Source organism: Gastrolobium bilobum, unplaced genomic scaffold (genome assembly GCF_033153095.1).
Source record: "Gastrolobium bilobum isolate Gb01-03AN ecotype WA unplaced genomic scaffold, APGP_CSIRO_Gbil_v1 utg1891, whole genome shotgun sequence".
Classification (NCBI taxonomy): Eukaryota; Viridiplantae; Streptophyta; class Magnoliopsida; order Fabales; family Fabaceae; genus Gastrolobium; species Gastrolobium bilobum.
Window position 1 is genome coordinate 1 of NW_026899025.1, and position 23,334 is coordinate 23,334.

The 23,334-nt window shown below is 35.6% G+C and overlaps 1 protein-coding gene across 1 annotated transcript; it reads left to right on the forward strand.

Annotated features, from left to right (window-relative positions):
• Positions 1 to 5: 5 nt before the first annotated feature.
• LOC133286301 (twinkle homolog protein, chloroplastic/mitochondrial-like) lies at positions 6 to 22,630 on the forward strand (the record flags this gene model as incomplete). Its single annotated transcript, XM_061483701.1, is given in 14 exon segments — positions 6 to 33; positions 36 to 61; positions 218 to 265; positions 359 to 444; positions 723 to 783; positions 1,359 to 1,541; positions 6,458 to 6,589; positions 14,751 to 14,812; positions 17,393 to 17,476; positions 18,389 to 18,520; positions 21,129 to 21,225; positions 21,302 to 21,436; positions 21,514 to 21,581; positions 22,219 to 22,630. Coding segments are annotated over 14 exon segments (1,182 nt in total), but the record flags the coding sequence as incomplete, so codon positions are not given.
• Between the last annotated feature and the right edge of the window lie 704 nt (positions 22,631 to 23,334).

Here is a 23,334-nt window from a genome sequence, read left to right on the forward strand (position 1 = left end):
TCAGTGTTCCTGATGGTGCACCTCCATCAGTCTCCTGAAGGAGTTGCCGGCTAAGGAGAAGGTCTTTTTTATGCTTAATTTGCTGGATATATATATATATATATATATATATATATATATATATATATATATATCATGATTCAATGATAACTCTATTTGTTATTTTGCAATGTTAGAAACTGATGCTTTTGTGATAATTCTCATTCTGCAAAGCTAGGATACAAAGTATCAGTATCTGTGGAACTGCAAAGATCAACTACATCAGGTCGGTAATTGTTATTATTCCTCTCTTTCAGATGTACAGTAAAAGCTTTTATCAACTTTGCTCATTTGTTTTCTCAATGTATTGTATTGATAGGCATCCCGGATTATACTTGCCACTGATGGGGATGCACCTGGCCAAGCTTTGGCTGAGGAGCTTGCTCGCCGCCTTGGGAAAGAAAAGTTCGAAATTTTGTCTTGATTTTACTACTAACATAAATTCTTGTTGATCTATTTGATTCTTTGGCATTCTTTTGATTCTTTATATATTGTTTCCAAATTTTCATGGTCACATAAGACACTGGATTTTTTCACTAATCTACTCTGTAGTTTGTTCATTTTTCAATTTTTTTAAATTAATGGGAGGATTTATTTTCTTCTATTTACACTTGTGTCATATTTTCTGTTGATAACGTTGTTCTGCAAGAATGAAGAATAACCTTGCTTTTGTGTGCTTGCAGATGCTGGCGGGTCAAGTGGCCTAGAAAAGGGGCGGTCGATCATTGCAAAGATGCAAATGAGGTCAGATATCAATATGCATGCACAAGTTCCTCTTCACCTGCGCCTTTACTTTCAATCTTCCCTTAAAAAAAAAACGAAAATATAAAAAGAAAATGATGCATGTGTAAGTTTTCTCTAGACAACTTTTATTTGGATACACTGAACAATGTCAACTGACAATCAAGATGCATGTAATAGACAAAATTGTATTGGTTACTCTTCTTAACCCACTTCATGTTTACATGCATTAACATCTAACATTAATATCACCTTTATCCTAAACGAATAGTATCGGCGGTTGATGCCCAAATAAAAAGCAAAATGTTTACATGCATGGTCTAGTTTATTATTCATCAATACATGCCTTGTTATTGTTAATGTTTATATTGGTTCGATTAGAATTATACATTTTCTTTTCTGGTGCATGCCATTTATGTTGGTCTAGCGCTTATGGTTTTATTGACATATATATATTACTCTGTTTTTTCCCCTTTCCTGGTTTGTTTGTGTCAACTTATTATGCAGAGCCATTTGAAGTTGTTTGTGTGAAATTTTTGCTCTTTGATAACTGAAACAATCTTATCACATATTTACAGGTTCTCATGTATTTGGGCCCTGATGCACTGAAAGAAATGATTGAGAATGCAGAATTATATCCCATACGTGGATTGTTTAACTTCAGAGATTACTTTGATGAGATTGATGCATATTATCATCGAACTTTAGGATATGACATTGGTGTCTCAACTGGGTGGAGTAATCTGAATGAGCTATACAATGTAAGGGCAGTTTATTACATTTCTCTATCTCTTTAATACGTGTTAGATATGTAATATAAAACCATTCATGTACCTTCACCAAATAGTTTAAGCTTTTGGGAGAATTGGTTCATCGCATGGTATTTGAGCCTCTGTCACCAAGTGGTCTAGAGTTCAATCCTTGCCGCCCCTATTCTCCTAGCGAAAAGTTAAATTTCAGCACAAGGTAGGTGAGACTGTGCATTGTCCACTCTTCAAGTTCAGAGGACTTTTGCATGGGGATGTGTTAGCAATGTAATATAAAACCATTATCGTACCTTTACTCAACTGCTCGAGCTTTTGGGAGAAGGCACCTAGATGGTTTTATTATATCTCTAACTTATTTATATTATATCTAGCAATATGATACTAACATTTTGTTGTATATTTGTTTAGTTTTAGTTTTAGTGTTTTTTTGTTTTTTTTTTTGAGGGGGGGGGGGGGGGGGGGGGGGGGTGTTAAGAATTTACCAAACAACATAATGAACCACCCTGAATGCAGCTTGTCCTATTTATGTGGCTAGATTAACACCCGTCTATAAACAAAGAAAAAATTTGAATCATGTAATAAGATATCAATGAATTATTTCCATAAAATGGGATATTAGTGTCTGAATTGGGATTGGAACACTATATTTTAATTTTAATTCGAATATTTTTAGAATTAGAATTGGTTCAGAATCTTAAATTTTATGCTTGTGTATGCCAAAGAATTAGGATGTGAAATTGTACTTCTGAATTCAATTCTAATGTTGTTTTTTAAATGTATGATAAATGAATTTAGAAAATTATTTACAAAATAAAAAATAATATTAATACAATAATTTTTTATAATATAAGCTATAACTGTAATATTTTTTTTCCTCATAAATAGTATTTTTATAAAAAAATTGGAGTATAGTATTTTTTTATATTATAATAATTTTTTTATAAGAGATATAACAATAATTATAGGTAGGTCAGGATAATATCAAAATATATTATTTTAAACATTATTATAATTATTTACTTTAAAAACTTAAGCTATAAAAAAATATCAACTGAGTACAAAAGTTTCACTATTATTTACAAATAAAAAAATTATATATATATATATATTCAAATAATAAACGTATAAAAACTTAGGTACTGATTTTATAATTTATAAAAATATTAGTTCTTTAATTTTTTATAGTATAAATTTTTGCAGTTTGAAATTATTTTACTGTAAGGTAAATTATATTGAACATATTTTCAGGAAAAAAATTAATGGAGAGAGAGACTTTAATTTTGAAATTTTAGAATTGACAATTCTTAGGGTGTGTTAAGAATTTAGTAGGACTTGTGTTAATTGTTTTTCAATTCCATGGAATTGGTTTATGGAAAAACAATTCAAGTATGACATGTCAAAATTTGTATGAGACATTAGTTTCACAAGCTAGAGTTGCAACTTGGTAGAATTTTACGTAACTGGTTTTCCGTGTATATATTATATTGATTTATTTCTCATAATTAAGAAACAATGAAAAGAAAGACCCAAGAGAATAGCATCCACTGGATGTTTAAACGCTCTGAATTCCAGAAGTAACTAAGAATATCCAGAAGATATTATATATTATTAAACTATATCGTAATATAGTTTAGAGTATCCCAAAGGATCACTTAGGATTAGTTTCCCTATTTCCTGATTTGTTTCGTTATTTTAGGATTCCCCTATTTAGTATATATAGGATTATTCCCCTATTTAGTATATATAGGATTTAGTGCTTTGTCTTTTGTATTATTGATTCTTCTTACTTTAACTCCATCTATAGCTTGGACCCAATAATTTCAATATGGTATTAGAGTGACACTATCCTTTGTGACATGTCCCGTGACTATTCCGTTGTTGAGTTCCCTTGAAGTTCAGAGCTCTACCTTTTTTCTTTTCTTTTCATGAATGTGTTCCTACACCAGTTTCATTCTCCACTGCCGTGTCTTCATTCCAGCTACAACTTGCATCTTCTGGCCGCTATCCGCCGCTGTCCCTTTGTCGTGTCGTCTTTCCTTCAACTTTCTATCGATTGTCTCAGTTGATGCCTGGTCTCGTTGGATTGTCCCAATTGCTGTCTAATCCATTGAGCTTTGGGCATCCTAAGTTTTCTTATGGTTTGAAGCTTCCAAATGTTGTTCTTCATGACCTTAGAAGAGAAGTTTTAGTTCTTGTTTTGTATACTTGCTTGAAAAGACAATTCTGCCGATGGTTATTAGCAAAGTCTCTTTTCCTTGGTCAAGCTATATTTTGACCAGCTCTTCAAGGTGATCGTCATTCTAGCTTATTGTAGTATAATATAAACCATTAAAAAGGCCTTCACCCAACAGCTTAAGCTTTTGGGTTAAATTGGTTCCTTATACGGTATTAGAGCCTCGTGTCCCGGGTTCGATCCTTACTACCCCCACTCTCTTGTGGAATTTTCTTAGCACGGGTAAGTGGGCTTGTGCATTGTCCACCCTTCATGCCCAGTATAAACAACTTCAATTTTCTGTTGGAGTATAATATAAACCATTAAAAAAGTCCTTACCCAACAGCTTAAGCTTTTGGGTTGAATTGGTTCTTTACATAGCTATACATTTCTGCTGATAGTCATTGTTGGACAAAGGGCTTCAATACTCAATATGGGATGAATTGAGTTTTATAAAATCTTTTGGAAAAATGCCTTTTTTGCTATTTTGAAAATCGATTTCTTCAATCTTTGATTTAAGATAAACAAGTCTGAGTGAAGGTACAAGTGTGTGATGAAGGAAATGTACTAATGAGTGAGTGAGCACAATCAAATAAAGCAATTAAAGGGCTGAATGTAAAGAGTTTAGAGATATCACATACAATTTACCCTGGTTTGGTCACCACCTGATGGGCCCGGACAAGTGGGCCCAAGTCCAGCAATGCTTATGTGGTTATAAGCAGGGGAAGGGGGTGAGGGAGAGGCATGGAAAAAGTAAGCTAATCATTGGGGTAAGGAAAAGGAAACTCTGCAAGATAGGGTTGTTTCTTGTGGAGGGAGAATTTGTATGGGTCTTGTTATTAATTGAGTCTTTGATTTCTGTTATGGAGTCATTGCTGAGTCTCTGGTATCTGTTATCGAGTCATAGTCATTTGTAATTCAGTTGTTTTGCATATAGAGTCTGCATTGTGTCCTTTAATCTGTAATCCCTTGTTAGTGCTGTCCAAGTGGTTCGACAAGTGTTCTGGGTAAACATTGTAGGGGTTGTATCCCCAGATTGTGGTTAATTCAATAGCATTTTCTGTTTTATCAAAGACTGGTGCAATCACTATCACTTGTGACCTATGTCCAAATTGCAAGCCCAAACGATTCTTCCAATATAGGTCAAGCTTCCCTGGTGCTTGAAAAACCTTTATAAACTTTAAGCTTATAGGTACTTGAAAACCTTACAATCCCATACACACTTTTCTTGATTTCTGATAGCTGTGATAGTGGGCCAATTTCTTCGAATATTCCACAGAATACTCCACTGCTTTAGTTTTTGATTCCTTTCCTGTTAGTGAAGGATCCGGCAGGTTAAAACAGAATCTAAATTTTCAAAAAGAAAGAGCTGAGAAACAAAGAAGAGAGAAAGAGAAAGAACACTTCTGTATTGATTTACTGAATCACAATGAAAGAACAAAGAAGACAATCCTCCTTCCAAGCGTTTCCTCTTTTACAATTGAGCCACTATCCTTCTTTTAATACTAACAAATCTCAATGCCTCTCTTCTATCGTCTCCTACTATTTATGCTAATTCCCTACACCTAACTACTTTAACAACCCAACCACTTCACTTATATAACTATTCTTAGTAATTACTCTCTGAGCCCTATCATGCTCCTCCTCCAAGCTTGAATTTGAAGTTTGTGTTTCAACCTGTAGACTGTTCAATCTTTCATTTCTTGTCAACTTTTAGCATTCACTGATTTTGTAATAGGAAAAATTCCTTTCAACCGCCACCGAACTGGATAGAAAGTCAAAGTTATTTATTTCTGTTTGATTCAGGTTTTTTCTTTTTCTTCTTTTTTTTTCCTGTTGTTGCATTTTGACTGGGAAGTGGATTTATTAAGTCGTTCAATGTGTCATTAGGCATAAAAGGAAAGGCGCAGTTTGTTGTGAACTGTGATTGGATTGGTGTGTGAAAAAGAATTAATGATTTAGAGTTTGTATTATGTGGAATATAGTATATTGGATTCATTGTGCATTTAATTGCAATTTACATATATTCAGTTCCTGTCTTGTTTTCGAAACACTATCTTGAATAATTATTGATGGAATTTTCTTTGAAAAAAATTAGTTGTTTAGAAATTAATGTTTCTAATTCTATATCATGCTTTTAATATACTTTTGACTGCTTCATGTCTGTGATTTGATCTGCAAACAAAAATGACCAAGCATTATGATGGAACCTAATATTATTCATAAGAAATTGCAGAAATATAAATGGAGACAAACTCCTTACAAGGATAAATTGCAGACAATATAAAAGAAATACAGAAAATTAACACCCAAAAGACCTCACTCACTCTAAAGCCAAATACCTAGGCCAAAGAGATCCCAAGAGATCCTTTCCCAAAACCCCACTCCAAATATTCTGAATGAATAAATCCCTCACACTCCCACATCCCCTCCTTATATCCTATTATTTAGGATTATTCTAGAATAATTTCCATAACAAACTAACTAATTCACTAACTAATTTTGCATTGCTACTCTTGGGCCCACTAATCCTAGCCCATCACATTATCCCACTCAGTGGGGACATTGTAATTTGATCTCTTCAAATATTTTTTGACCAATGTATTGTTTACTTGGCATATAGTAATAATAGAACTTCTTTTTTTATGTAACTGGAAATGGAGATATCAATATTTTCTAATTAAATTACTTTTATCAGGTTGTACCAGGAGAACTGACCATAGTAACTGGGGTTCCCAATTCAGGGAAGAGTGAGTGGATTGATGCTCTTCTCTGCAATCTTAATCGAATTGCTGGCTGGAAATTTGCGCTTTGTTCCATGGAGAATAAGGTCAGACAGTTCATTCTCGACTTCTAAAATTAAGTTTGTGTTATTTACCAAAAAAAGTTTGTCATTACAACTTCAAACTGTAAGAATAATATTTTTCTTAGCCTGTTGCAAGATATCTATCTATTGGACACTTTATTGAAGTGATTCTAAAATGGTAGATCATTTTTAGATATTTGTGGGAATAGTATGAGAATTCCTGTGCTTACTCGTGTATTTCCATTGCGATTTTATGGTTTGTTTCTGTTATTCAGATTTCAGAGTTCTTTTTCTCAGATAAGAAAAATAAATAAATTATTTCTCTTTCCCTCTAGTTATACTTTCTCAGCCATGGTCTTTTTATTGCATATGATGATGATTTGTTGTCGTACATTTACTTAACTGAATTGGTTTCAGAAAACCATTGATTGCTTAGCTGGTTCAGGATGCTCCTTGTTGCATAAACGTCATTGGGTGAATTAAACTGTTCTATTTGTCTCCAATATGCTTCTATATTAACTTTACAACAAAAGCCCTTTTCCACTTGATGGGGCTGGCTATATTGATTAAACACAGCCTTGTGTTTTGTGAAAATCCCTGTTCATATTAACTATGGAATTGTTAAAACGTTTGGGAAAACGTAACGCTTCAGAGTGAATAGAAGTATAACTCAATAGTTATCAATAGCGCCGCTTTTGCATGCTATTGCGCTATTGTAGTGCGTTGTGGCAACCAGCCGTGACGCAACGGTTTGTGGTAACCTATGTTGCACCGACATCTACACGGGACCCGGGATACGACACGACATTCTGATACGTTAATTCTAAAAAATGTTAGATTTCGACACGTTAGGACAAGTTTTGATATCAAATAATATTTTTAATTTATGTAACGTATATTATATTTAATATTTAATAATTTAACAAAAAAAGGAAACTAAACGTATAATACTCATCAATTTTGCAAAGAAACATAACATGTAAATATTTACTATTATATTTTCAAATTGAAAATCTTTTATACACTCCAGTGAGATATATTTGGTATCAATTGAATCTGAAATATATTGTATATTCAAGTGTGTAAGTCTGTACAAGGAGGCTCTCTATTTATAGAGACTAAAAAGACCTAATGGGATGACCTAATGGGCCAAGCCCACAATCTAGACTATTCTAATAATAATAAAATAATATTATTTCTAACACTCCCCCTCAAGCTGGTGCGTATATATCAAAAGCTCCCAGCTTGTTACAAATATGATCTATTCGGGGACCTCTAAGAGCTTTAGTGAATACATCCGCAAGTTGATCATTGGAATTGACAAATGCTGTCTCGATCTCCCTTGACTGGATCTTTTCTCTAACAAAATGAGAGTCAATTTCTATATGCTTGGTCCTCTCATGAAAGACTGGGTTAGAGGATATATGCAAAGCGGCTTGGTTGTCACAAATGAGCTTCATAGGCCTTTGTTCACAGAGATGGAGTTCCTTCAGCAATTGTCTCAGCCAGATGAGCTCACAGGTTGCATTTGCCATTGCCCGATATTCTGCTTCCGCACTGGATCTGGCGACCACAGTTTGCTTCTTACTCTTCCAAGAGATCAAATTTCCTCCGAAAAGAACACAATACCCTGAGGTGGATCGTCTATCTGAAGGAGAACCTGCCCAGTCAGCATCTGAATAACTAGAGATCTCTGAACTCCCTTTATTTGTATATAATAAACCTCTTCCTGGCGCCTTTTTAATATATCGGAGAATTCTAATAACTGCATCCCAATGGGAGTCACAGGGAGAATCAAGAAATTGACTTGCAACACTCACTGCGAAGGAGATATCTGGCCTTGTCACAGTAAGATAATTCAATTTTCCAATTAGTCGGCGGTAGCGACTAGGATCTGGCAGTGGCTCCCCCTGTCCTGGTAATAACCTAACATTGGGGTCCATAGGTGTATCAATGGGTTTACAGCCTAACATTCCAGTCTCATCTAGGATATCCAGTGCATACTTCCTCTAACAGATGGAAATGCCCCGCCTAGACTGTGCAACTTCGATCCCCAAGAAATATCGAAGTCTGCCAAGATCTTTGGTCTGAAATTGATTGAATAAATGCTCTTTCAACTGATCAATCCCGATCTGATCACTGCCTGTAATGATAATGTCATCAACATAGACCAGGAGATAAACGCACTGGCCAGAAGAGCTATGCCGGTAAAAGACAGAATGATCGGCTTTGCTTCTGATTAAGCCAAAGGATTCAACAACTGAACTAAAGCGGCTAAACCAGGCCCGAGGAGATTGCTTCAGGCCATATAAAGATTTCCGAAGTTTACATATCATTCCAGAACTCTCCCCCTGAGCAACAAAACCTGGTGGTTGCTCCATATAAATTTCTTCCTGCAAGTCACCATGTAGAAAAGCATTCTTAATATCAAGTTGGACCCCAAATATCAGAATGAACAATAGAAAAGGGAGCAGCAACTCTTTTATTGACTCTACTAGCAAAGGAAGAACGAGTATGCTTTCCCTGCTGACAAGACTGACAATTCAAAGACTTAAGACCTGACAAAAAAAGAACCATATGCTGAAGCTTCGAGAGACTTGGATGACCCAGACGGCTATGGAGAAGCTCAGGAGACTCTGTGAGAGAGCATGCAACTGGAGCAGAGGGTGCATGCAGATAGTAGAGACCTCGTGACTCACCGCCCGCTCCAATCGTCTTCCCCGTACCCGGATCCTGCATAGAAAAAGACTGTTTAGAAAATGTGATAGAGCAAGAAAGAGAATGGGTCAATTGACTAACAGAAATTAAATTAAAAGGAATGCCAGGGATGTAATAAACAGAGGTTAAAGTCAAGAAGGGAGTTGGTTTGGCTTGCCCAATGCCACGGGCAGGAGCCTTGGTGCCATCAGCAAGAGTAACAGAGGGAAGATTATTAGAAAATGTAAGGGAAGTAAAAAGATCCTTATTACCACAAAGATGATCAGTAGCACCTGAGTCTATTATCCAGGGTCCAAGAGACGATTGAGAAAAACAAGCAACATGATTACCAGTATCTGGAGCAGGTGGCTGAGAAGAACTCTTCTGGAGAAGGGCCTCATAGTCTGCAGCGGAAATAGTCACTGATCCGGTAGAGGGCGGCACAACATCTGTTTGAGCAAAGTTCATATGTGGTGGCTTCAAGTGAGGGTACTTTCTATAACAACGTTCTTCAATGTGGCCCAGATATTGGCAATAATTACACCGAGGCCTTTGTCCTCGGCCACCCTGTTCATACGACATCGTCTGTCCGCGCCCGCCTGGGCCATATGATGTCATGGGCCCGCGACCGCCTTGTCCGCGGCCACGACCACGACCGCGTCCACCATTGTTCCAATTACCACGAGAGACTAAAGCAGCAGAATCAGACAAGAGAGCAGTAGAGTCAGTAGCTGTGACGTGTGCGGGGGCCACCTTATCTTGAAGATTCAGAAGGCGCTGAAAGGTCTGGGATATGCTGGGAATCGCAGTACTGGTTAGAATGTTCTCACGAACACTTTCTAATCCGTCAGGGAGACCAGAGAGAGTCACAACCGTAAAGAGACGCTCCACTTGCGTCCTGTACACTGTAGCATCTGCAGCATGAGGTAACATAGCCAAAAATTCCTGCATCAAAGAACGAATCTTACCAACATAAACTTCCATACGAGCTTCGGGTGATTTGCGCAAATCCATTATTTGGGAGACAATGGAATAAAGTTGTTGAATATCATTGGTGTAGAGGTTTTTGGCTTCCGTCCACACATCATAGCAGGTCTCAAAAGGAATGAAAATATTGAGAAGAGATGAATCAATGGATTGCCAAAGAATACTGAGGAGCTGAGCATCAACTTTCTCCCATTCAGTCATCTGATCTTGGGAAATATCAGTCTTCTTAGTGGTGAGATGTTTGTCATGGCCTTGACCGGTAAACCAGATCTTAACGGAGGTAGACCAGGTCTTGTAAGTGGCAGATCCGGTCAATTTCAGAGTTGTGATAGATGGAATAGCACTTGAAATGATGCCGGAAGAATGTTTACTGGTTCCTTCCATCAGGAACAGCGATCAGACAACCAAAAAACTGTAAAAATTACGCGAAAAAGGAACAAAGTAGCGACTTTTGCACTGGAAACCCTCGAACGGAAGAGACCCACAACGATCGGTCACTGGATCTGGAAGGAGGAGGCAGAGGCGAGCCTGTCTGCCTTGGTTTGGTCGGAAAAGGTGGCCGGAACAGTGCACACGCGCCGGAGAAAGGTGGCGCGTGAGGCCCACGCGCAGACAGCTGTGGTAGCGCGTGGAGGCGCGTGCGGCGGCCGTTTGGGACGGGTCTTGGACAGAAATGGTCGCCGGCGTGAGGGGATCCTGATCGCGTTTTTTCTCGCCGGAAAGGTGGCCGGAACAGTGATGAACAGTGACGGAACAGTGTTTCTGGCGATGTGAACAGTGTTTTCTGGTCAAATAATGAAGGAGGATGACGATCTGAGATCGAAAAAGGGTCTAACAATGTTCGGAGGGTTGAAAAGGGTTGCCGGTATGATGCATGACGGTAAAAAGGTTTGCCGGTATGATGCACGGCAGTAAAACGAAAGGAAAAGATATATATGCGGAAGCAGAGCCCTCAGATCGAGAGCTCTGATACCAAATTGAATCTGAAATATATTGTATATTCAAGTGTGTAAGTCTGTACAAGGAGACTCTCTATTTATAGAGACTAAAAAGACCTAATGGGATGACCTAATGGGCCAAGCCCACAATCTAGACTATTCTAGACTATTCTAATAATAATAAAATAATATTATTTCTAACAGTATCCATTTTCAATTTTTTGGGAAAACTTCATAAACCCCCCGGGTTTTGCTTCTAAATCATTTACCCCCCTGAAGTATTTTTTTTATCATCTACCCCTTGTGCTTTGATTCATAATCAATTATCCCCCTCCACTTGTTTTCCATCCAAATTTAACTAACGGTGTTAAAGTTTAAACAAAATTCAAAAATAGTTAAAAATTAAAAAAAGCCAAAATCTATGCAGGTTAAGGCACCAGATGTTGTTTCTCAGAATAAACCCAGATACCAGGTGTTGTTCTTGTTCAATCTAATTTACTTTGTGTTTATTCTTGTAATGCTGCCTCATTTGAACAATTTATTGTCTATTCTATTGGGATGATGTCTTTAATCCCTGGTTCTTTGTTGCCTTCCCTTTCCTTAATAAAAGGGTGAAGCTTATATTTGGAGACTATTCGCAGATAACTTTTGTGATGTGACAATTATTATCTAATGCATTAGCAAAATTGGACTAAGCAGTGTTTTTGTTTTCTGGTTCTCTAGATCAAATTTCATAGCTGGTATTGAGTTTATAAAGCCCTGAAGTTTGCATACATTTTCCTACTCTTTGTTAAATCTTGTCATATAATTAATTGTGAGCGGCTGTATGATGCATCATTGTTTGAGGGGAAGGTGATTTCTAAATTTCCATTCTCGTCTTGGAGGGGACAAATGTGGTAGAACCGTTTAAGGGTTGAAATTTCATTTATGCACTATAAATTTTAAGTCTGTCTATCATGAATGCCTAAAACTTTTCTTTTAATATGGATATATTGCTTTAATTTTAACCATCGATTTTATCAATAGTATTCTATTCAAATTATCTATTCTTCAATTAAAAATTATTCATACCATCTGTTCCCACTTTTGATCATGATGCTAGACAGCCTAGACTGCTTGTGTCATGTTTCTTTAAACTTGAATTTTACATTTTTACACCACATTGTATTTCTATGGAATTTGTATGAACAGCTTCTTGTATCTGAAATATCAAATTCATTCTTCAGGTAGTTAGCTTCCCATTTGATGATCAAAATTGCCCACCAATTCAACTAATTATATCATTTTGCCAAATTGCGTACTCATGGTTGAAAGAAGACATCGAGAATGTCGTGGTTGTCCACTATAAGGCTGGAATGCAAGGACTGGGTTGATGATTTATAGTCTACTCTTGTTTTTGAATTTTGTTTAAACTTTAACACCGTTAGTTAAATTTGGATGAAAAACAAGTGGAGAGGGGTAACTGATTATGAATCAAAGCACAAGGGGATAAAAGAAATACTTTAGGGGGATAAATGATTTAGAAGCAAACCCCGAGAGGGTTTATGAAGTTTTCCCTAATTTTTATTATATTAGTTTGATAAAACATCGATAAACTTTTTCATGATATGTAATGAAATTTCAAATATTATAGATGTCGGAACGTGTTAGAGTATGGAGGTGTCGTGGAGTGTTGGAACGACACTTCAGGTTTTTTGAAGTGTCAGTGTTACATAGGTGGTAACGACTACAATAGGTCAAATTGCAGCCAATTGCGGCGCTATTGCAACACTACAACGAAAGGGCATAAGGTTCTGCTTTTACCCTTGATTTAAAGTGCCAATAGTAATATTTTAGGGGTTTAATAACCTTTTAACCCTAATTTTATTTTGAACCCCACACTCTTTCTCTATGTATCGACCTAAACCTCCCTTTCTCTCTCATCTCTCCGCGACCAGTGACCAATTTATGTTTCCGGCAACCAGCTTCTCTCTGTTCCAAACATTTTGGGTGGGTTCTTTGGTTCTAAAGACATAATTAAAGATTTATAGCATCTTTGGATTCTCTGATAGGGTTTATTTTCCTTAGTTTAACGATTTAATTTAGCGCTACCCACTATAGTGTTTTTGGGGGGTCAGCTGCTACCTGCATTTGATAACTACAGTACAATTATAACCTACATCCGAATGCTTGGAGGCAAGTCTGCTATCATTTCCATGTACATATGGCCCTGAAAATTTATCCGTTCACAGGCTGTTAGTGGAAATAAATAAAAAATCCTAAACCTAAGTCTAATTGCTTTAAGCTTTGATATGATATGGTTCCTTAACATAGTATCAAAGCCTCTTTTGTCAAGTGGTCAATAGTTTGTTAAAAGCCACCCTTATTCTCTGACTGAAAAAAAAAAAAAAATCAATGCCAGCTAAAGTGAGATTGTGCTCGGCCCACATTTACATTGTTTCTTTGATTAGCTGTATTGTTTTAGCATACTACTGCATGTTCAAAATTATTCTTTCAGTTAGTTTCAAAGTTTGTTAGAGGCTATGAGCAGTGAGCACCAATATGAAGAATTTTTTTTTCCCAACATAGCGGACAAGTCTAATACTGATACGTTAGGGACATGGATATTGCCGTATCGGATGGGTCAGGAACCTTGGTCGCCAGTGATTCTGTTCTTGTCTTCTATACATGTGAGAAAGAAAGAGGAGAGGAGAGAATATGGCTGGCTGTGCGTGTGAGAGAAAGAGAAAGAGAGAGGGAGGAAGCATTATGACAGAGGGCAGATGAAGAGGTGAAGAGGAAGGAAAGTTAGGTTTTTTACTTCATATTAACCTAATATGACTAAGGGTCTTTCTTTGGGAATGAATTGGGCTTGGGCTAACAAAATTGGACTTGGACTAACATAGTTCATATATTAATATGGACTGAATTTAGATTCAAAAAACTAATTATTTTAATGAAAATACAATTTTTTTTTTAGTTTCTTCAAGGTATCCCTCGGTCAACAGTCGAAGACTAATCCTTTCGAGGCGTGGAGATCACCGAAGTGGATTTTGTCTCTACCAACAATGAAAATACAATTTTAATAACTATTATTCATTAATATATTTTAACATATTTTTTTATCTAATTATAAATAAGAAAAGTAAAGGGTAAAAGTAATATAAATAATTATATTAAAAATATTATTTAATACTAAAACGTGTTAGAACGTATCAAAATATTATTATTTTTGAAGTAACATATCGACGTACCGTGTCGGGGAACGTATCGGAAACGCCGTGTCGGAATCAGTGCTTCATTGGTTAGAGGTGTTAGAGCTGACTCATCTCTGAGTCAGGTCATCTGCTCTTTATAGAGAGCTCAATGTAACTCTTCATTATTGATTGATTCATTCTCAAATATTCAGATTATCATGGGCTCTGTTTCTCATACTTCTGTCTCTCTTTCTCTCCACTTTCTATTAAACCGTGTTAGAATTATGTGTCATTTTCTCTTATTTTTGTGCATCTGTTTTAAATCATTGCCTCTCACATTCCAGCTGGATTTTGTGCATTTTCTGATTCATTTTTGACTGCCCATAGGTTAGGGAACATGCTCGAAAACTTTTAGAGAAACAATTGAAGAAGCCTTTCTTTAATGAACGGTGAGCTTTGCATTTTATAATTATAATTTGTACTATTTGGTCATCTTATGTCATGTTTTGCTTTGTTATTGTTCCTGAAATTTTGAGCGTTAAAATTGCCATGTTTTTTGAAGTTAGTTACCATTCCTTTCATTATGCTTTAGCTTATCCTGTGGTCTGAAGAATTTGGTTATACCTTCTCTGGTCTTGCTTATCTCATGGCATGCTAGCATCTAAGGAGAAAAGAAGTAATTCACGAACTCCAAAGTCATATCTACACAGCATTGCTTTGGGTATTGATAGGGAAATAGATAAACGGATATAAGAGTGGGGTCTAGTAACAAATTTGACTGGGTTGAGATGAGAGATGGGTATGTTACCAGATAGTTAAACAAATGAATTTCTTGGTTTTCTTTTTGACATGGTATCAGTCTTAATAGCCATGTGGCTTAGAGTTTGATCCTTTTTGCTCCTTTCTTTTAAGTTAAATTTCAGCACATTGGTTCAAGACATGGTATTAGAACCTCTATAACCATGTAGTCTAGAGTTCGATCGTTGTTGCTTCCATTCTTATAAGTAAAGGTGAATTTTAGCATAGGGTAGGGTGGGCTTGTGCATTGTCCAAGTTTCAGGCCCAAAGAGCTCTTGCATGAGAGGGTTGTTAGATATAAAACCATTCGTGTGTTTTCACTCTATAGCTTAACCTTTAGAAATAGTTTCATGACAAGATATATATTCAATGCAAATATGGCTGCAACACCTTACGTGACCCAACTTTTCTCCTTGCATAGGGCCTAATTTTATAAACCACTCATCACTAAAACCCGACTAGTGAGGGTACGGGTGAGGGCAATCTTTGCATGCGGTCTTACCTTTACATATTCACACAAAGGCATTTTGCAAGGGACTAATTTTATAATCCCCTACCTTCTATAATCTGCTTAAGGTCATGGATTCGAGAAGCTTCTTTGAAAATATAAGGGTAAGGTTGCATACAATTGACTCTCACTCCTACCCTCACAAAGCTGTGGAGTTTTTGTGCTCCTGGGTTCGCCCTTCCTATATTGATAGGGTTAAAACTGAATCACGAATGCCTCTTGTTGGTTCGAACAATTCATTCTTGGAACCACTTATTTTCTAATTTGTTCAAATCTTGGTACATGGAACCATTATTTAATATTTTTTTTTGCATCAAATAAGAACTTAAGTTGTTATTTTTCCACATCCCCTGCAGTGTTCTAGGCTTGTATTTTTAATAATTTTCATTTTTTTTCCTAAGCTGTATTAGATTTCCACCATTGAAGAAAAAACCAAGAAAGTGAGAGGGAAAGTTGAGAGAGAGAAAACTGAAGAGTCATGTTTATTATACTGCGAATATGAAATCTGAATCAATCCAAAGAGGGAATGAGCTATGTTGCACCGACACGGGATACGACACGACACTCTGACACGTTAATTCTAGAAAATGTTAAATTTCGACACGTTAGGACACATTTTGATATTATATAATATTTTTAATTTATGTAGTGTATATTATATTTAGTATTCAATAATTTAACAAAAAAATAAAGCTAAACTTATAATATCTATCTATTTTTCAAAGAAACATAAGATATCCCAAATGTTTATATTAAACTCAATAAAATCGTAATCGTAATCTAACGAATCTAATAGTTGAAACTCAAAATGCAACGCAACGTAACCTTTGAATCTTTTTTGAGTCTTTGCAACGAGTATTGGAGTGTCGGGAAGTGTCGGAGTGTCGGTGAGTGTTGGGAAGTGTCGGACACGACACATCAGGATTTTTGAAATGTCGGTGCTTCATAGGGAATGAGCTCTATATATAGAGCTGAGGCTGACTCAATGATGAGTCAACAAAACTAACTAGCCAGCCAGCTAAGAAAAACAGTAAGATAACAAATTAACAGATACAGGGGAAAAGAATCAGCTACAGTTGGCACAAGAAAGTATAAAATACTACAAGAAAGCCTAGCTACGCTAATAATCTGTATTAGATTGTATTTTCTGTTCATATCCGACTCCCTTCTGAGAGTTTGAAATAGAGTGGTATCATTACTTTAAGTGGTTAGCATATTAATAAGTGTATTAATGTTTCGTGTATACAGTGGAAATTTTGGTATGCCAAGAGTCCATGTTAAGGGCATGGGACATGGATAATTGGGTGGGGTAGAAATGTTTATACTAGATATAGTTATTAGGATTTGGATACTGTATATGTTAATGTTTATTATGATGGTGATATTCAAAAACAACTTAGGATTTTTGTATTTTTGAGCAAATTGTTACTGAGGTTACTTCAGAGTCATAATTTGTTATCCTAGCAGAATCAGTATTATTTTGATTTTCTCATTGAGAATTTCATGCACTTCAGTTATCAGGTTTGTTGAATTACTATAATTTATTATTGAGTGATTATCCCAACTCTCTCTGTTCTGATTCATAAACTAGCAACTTTACTTTTGTTATACCGTGACCCTTAGATCAGAGAGTATTTGATTATGTTCTTTAACTGTGATTGTTGTCATCATTCTTATGTACATTTATTTGATTATTGGAGTTGACTTGTTTATCTAATGATAGTTATGGCGAAAATGTTGAACGGATGAGTGTGGAGGAATACCAACAGGGCAAGCTCTGGTTAAGTGATACTTTTTATCTCATAAGGTAAGTCCTTTACAATCAACTAAGCTGGTAGTGGTAGGCTGGTAGCACACCATTTTCTTAGAATGCACTGAGGGACAATTTAAGCATCTATCCATGGTTGTGTTGCTTTTATTTTTTCCCCATGCATTTTCGAGCTTGACTGGTGTTATATTTTTTACATTTGGAAAGTTGACCTAATTTATTAATTCCTTGTATAGCTGTCTGTACTTGAGAAGTGATGCATGGTATGATTACCAGTACAGTTTTTATTTGTAATATATAAAATAGTAAGATACAGATCATTTTAAATGAAGTTGAAATCAATTGATATTGTGGCATAGAAGTGAAGCAGGCAGTAGCAATGAAATTGTCGGTGCATGTGACTTGGTTGTTAGACGTTAGAACTGAATCTTCTTTTCTAGTACATTTAATTTTATATATATTTTTTCTTAATATTGGATACCTGGTTTTTAAATTGTGGTTGTGGTAGTGGTCTTGTTGTCGGTAGCGGTGGTTGCAACCGAGGTATCACATCCAAAAAAATTGACCAGAATGATATTTTAATTATGTGATCACATGCAACCGCGATCAGGATTAAATTAGGTAGTGATAAATTTTTCATAAATTTTTTGTAAGTCTCTCCTTAATTTATTCTTCAAATTAGGTGATATATGCAGATCTTAGGTCACTACCAAAGCCTTTGGAATGTTTGCATAGAAATGAATGACCAGGGCTCTTAATGTGAAGTTGTGAATCTTTTGATCTTGGCTTTTAATTTGAATTATGTGAAAAATACTTGCATTTGGCAGTGCTTGTTGAGTACACTATCTAATAACTATCATCCGTTCATTTGGTTAAACTAGTACTTTTACATTAGTAATTTGACTCATACTGATGACTTTTGGTGCTCGGCTACTTGGTTGTTAACACTAGGTGTGAAGATGATTCTCTTCCAAATATAAAGTGGGTCCTTGACCTTGCAAAAGCAGCTGTGTTAAGGCACGGAGTGCGTGGACTTGTAATTGATCCTTATAATGAGCTTGATCATCAGCGACCTCCAAATCAGTAATTCTCTTAAAAACGCTTCATTCTAAGCTAGATTTTGTTTTGCTTTTGTTTATGCATTACTTGAACTCTCTAGAGTACTTGGAATTGCCTGAGAGAATTCCTCTCAGTCCCTATTAATTTATATTAAAGGTTTAGAATTCAAATCCATTATAAAAGATAACTCCTAAAGTGTAGGCATAAGAGACAAGTATATAATACATAATAACTAACCCTCTCTCTTAAGCTGGTGCATATATATCATATGTAAGTTATCCTTGGAGCTTGGAGAGATTGGTGAAGATAGAGAGTTCAGGAATGAAGTAGTGATGTCCCTAGGAATTATCTTCTCTAGTATAAGATGGTAATCAACCCAACCCTTGTGTTTGGTTTGCTCATATGAAAGACTGGATTGAAGGCAATTTGCAATGTAACTTGGTTATCACAAATAAGTTTCATCGGACTTGTCTTGCAAAACCTTAACTCTTGAAGTAATTGTTTTAACCATATAAGTTCACAAGTTGCAAGAGCCATAGCTCAATACGTTGCTTCTGCATTTGGCCTCGCAACTATATTTTGTTTCTTGTTTTTTAGTGCGCAACTTCAAATCTCAAGTACCGAAGTTGACCCTAGTCTAAAGCATTGAGATAAATGCTGTTGTAGACCTTGGATGCCTTCTTGGTCGTTTCCTATAATAACTGATGTCATGCACAGAAATGAGATAGATACATTGGATGAATGTTTATAGAACTAGAAATGATTTGCTTCACTTTGGACCATACCGAACTGCTCTATAACTTCACTAAATTGTCTAAACCATGTTTAAATGGATTGTTCGTAACCATACAGAGATTTATGCAAGCGGCAAACAAGACGGACTCCTATGAGAGTCAAAAATGTGTTCCAGATCTTAAAATCATACGATTTTGCAATCTTTTCATCTATGATCAATCCAAAATGGTTGCTGCATCAGAAAATGGTGGGATCAATCAGGATTGCTGGCGAAGATTGTCACAATGGTGTGATGGCTCAGAATTGCTGAAGAAAATCGTTGAAATGGTGGGATCGAACGATCCCACCGTGTCTTATGATCTGGAAAAAAAACCCACCCAAAATAGTCTGCCCGCTCCTTTTTGGAATAACCCGAAATTCAGCCCATGAAAAAAGAAAGTACCCAAAATCCTTTTTGATTGTCAAAGAGTCAATGAAAAATCCTACATGTATAAATCAAGAGAAAAAAAACAGAGAATCCTTAAAGCAGATGCTGAAACCTCAAATGATGCAGTGGAGTTATGTGACTGAAGAAGATGAAGCGGCATGGAGACTGGTATTTAACTATTTATATCTGTGATAGTGAGTTCAACGAAAGTGGTTTAGGGTTACTTGAGGTTGAGGAGCAGCAATAGATCAGTTGCTAGGGATTGCGAATGGGCAAAGCCCAACAACCAACTGGGTTTTTTTAAAGTGATTTTGGGTCATGACTGGACTTTCGGGGAAGCTGATTATACAGATAGGATTTATAAAAGTCCATTTGAAAAACATTTGGGCTTCATTAATCGCATGTAGGGCCACTGTCTAAATAGCTGATCTATGGACACAAACAGCTGAACAATCTTTAAGCCTTAAAATTGGGCACCTGGGAGAAGATTTAGAAAGGCATGAAACCAAATTGAAAATCTGAAAGATAGAGGAGGAAAAACTCTAATTAAATTATTTTTTATAATCGAAGTTAGGAATATAAGATCTTTACTATTTGTGTAGATACCACAATTTACGATCTTGCCACTCCCTTCCGATCCTAGGTAAGATTTCGAGTTTGACTGCCTTGTTGACTCCCCTTAAGCAACAAACCTAAGTGTAGTCAAGGTGAATAAAGGCATTCTTTATGTCCAATTAATACAGAGGCAACTTTCAGCATCCATTGATAAGAAAAGTCAGACCTCCATTTTAGCAAACGCAGATAAAGTGTCCCATAATCATGGCCAAAAATTTGAGTAGACTTTTGCCACAGGGCGAGCTTTCAACTGGTCCACCTGTCCATGAGGGCACATTTTAACAATAAATACCCACCACAAAACCTACTGTGGATTTTCCAATTGGGGAAGGAATAAGAGTTCATGTGTGATTGGAACCCAAGGCTGCCATCTCATCATGCATTATCTATAATAACTAGGGAGAGGTTATACTTACTACTTTTTTTCTTACTATCTCTTACTACCAAATCTTAATCGTTGATTTCCATCAATTAACGGTTATAATTTATTAGGTCACATTTATTAATTAATTATTAATTCCCAATAAATTATAACTATTAAATTGAAGGAAATCAACGATTAAGATTTGGTAGTAAGATGTAGTAAAAAAAAAAGTAGTAAATATAACCTCCCCCTAATAACTAACGGTTATTTTCATATTTGACTTCATGTATTTGCTCCTTTCTTGGCACAAAAAAGTGGGGGAATAAAAGCCTATAGAAACATTGTTTCATGTTTTGCATTTGTACAACAATCAGTTTATCCCCTAGCACTCTGGGTGTTACCCTGATCATTTTTCATGTTGTGTGCTGACATAAATGTTGTCTGGATACAGGATAGCTAATTGATGTTAATTAATTTGTCGGAACTTGCAGGACTGAAACTGAATATGTGAGTCAGATGCTTACCTTAATCAAACGTTTTGCCCAACATCATGGATGCCATGTTTGGTTTGTAGCACATCCAAGGCAGGTTGGTAACAAACAGCTCTAATTTCATCCTTTTCCATTTTACTTTTTTTCTGATATTCTTACTTCTTATATAATAGCTGCATAATTGGGTTGGGGATCCTCCTAATCTATATGATATAAGCGGAAGTGCACACTTCATAAATAAGTGTGACAATGGGATTGTTATTCATCGTAATCGGGATCCTGAAGCTGGGCCTATGGATCAAGTACAGGTGAATATTTGTAGCATAATTTTGGTGATCTTTTACCATAATAAAATAAATATATACTTACGTAGGCTTTGCTTCAGGTTTGTGTTCGAAAGGTACGGAATAAGGTTGCAGGGACAATAGGTGATGCCTTTTTGTTGTATAATAGGTACTGAGACTCTTGCCCTTGATTATTGTGCTGCCATGCATTCACCTATGGTTTAGAAAAATAAAGTTTCATTATACACATACCACATGATCAACTTTTATTTAGTAATATTAACTCATTTAGAATTTTTACTATAATAAGTTTTTACAGCTTCCATTGGGTTTTTTGTCCTCATTCTCTCCATTCTCATTGATAATATTATGTCTAAAGCCATCTTTTTCTCATCACTCTTGGTATGCTCATGATTTCTAGTTTCTAGGGAGTCATGGTCACTTGCCTTGTGACAAAAACAGCACCTCCCCTCTTGTTTTTTTAATTTATATATATCTTTGTTTTGTTCGGTAGGTTTTCTTCTTTGATTATTTATGAGTAATGACACTGGTAGAGATTTTATCCTTAGAAAACCCTAACAGTCTCTAAGGTGTTACAGTGGACTCATTTGGACCATTTATAAAATGTTATAATGGGATCGAGTTGTTATCTAATGGCTTGTTTGTGAGGGGTCTCTGTGCATGTGTATCATTTTCCTTATAATTTGCATAAGCCCCTTTATTTAAAAAATAAAATAAAAAAAATCTCTGGTTGTTTGTTGGGTTTGTTTAAAGTAATCCGTGGTAATTTTATTTTATTTTGGCAGGGTAAATGGTGAGTACACAGACGTTGATAACAAGAGATAGCAATGAGGCCAAATCATTTTTTGGGTAGATTTGTATAGTCCTGATCCTGAGCAAGTTTGTCTTGAAATGAAGTTACCATATGATACAAGGTTCCTGTCTAAACATATGGCTGGCTATATGATGTTCTTCACTTGGGGTGCCTGCCAGGTTGAGATCAAGAATGGTGGATAACATCTTAACATGGCTTCTCAAATTTGATTGTATAATATCATTATTTTTGCCTGATTATCTTATATGTCCTTTAGGTATCCTTTTATAGTTGTCTTGAGTTACAATTTATTTTAATTTAATTTTGCAGTTCTGCATTTTAATCATTGTATAGATATAGAAAGATTATTTCTTTGTAATGAGCTCTAGTTCATTTTCCTTTAGGTTGTTGACCATTCTGTCTATCAAGATTGCAATGTTCTCTTGGGTCAGTATTTATTATTACTACTAATTTGAAGCATCATTACCGCTAGAAAAATTTGTTTGCACTGTAACACTGGGTGTTTGGTTTATTATTTGGCTTCTTAAAATCAATTCTGCGTTATGAATTAATTTTTTAGAGAAATTGAAAATTTGGACGTTCTTGTGAATAGTATTGATTTTAAATGTGAAATTTATAAAATATTCGGAAGCATATTTTTTTTTTTTTTACACTTCAGAAATAATTTTATTTACTGCTAAAGTAAAATGGACTTTTTAATTTATTTTTCAATCGGTAAGGTTGAAATAATTATATATTTTGTTTATTTTCAAACTAATTATTAACTTCAATTTCTTTGTAATTATGTAGAAATACAATTAAGAAATTAAAATCAAAGAAGTGAGATTTACTATTATAAATCATTTGATAAAATAATAAAGGATTAATATTTTTCTTGCAATTCCAAAAGGATGTTTCGGGGTTTGGAAAAAATACAAAGGGTATTTTATTAAAATCACATGATACAAAAGAAAAGTAAAATTATTAAAATATCTTATTTTCTTCCAAATCCCAAAATGATGGGATTACTGGTAGGGATATAAATGGGTCAGCCGACTGAAAAAGAGTCTATGACTCGGCCTATATTAGATCTATTATGTATAGTCAA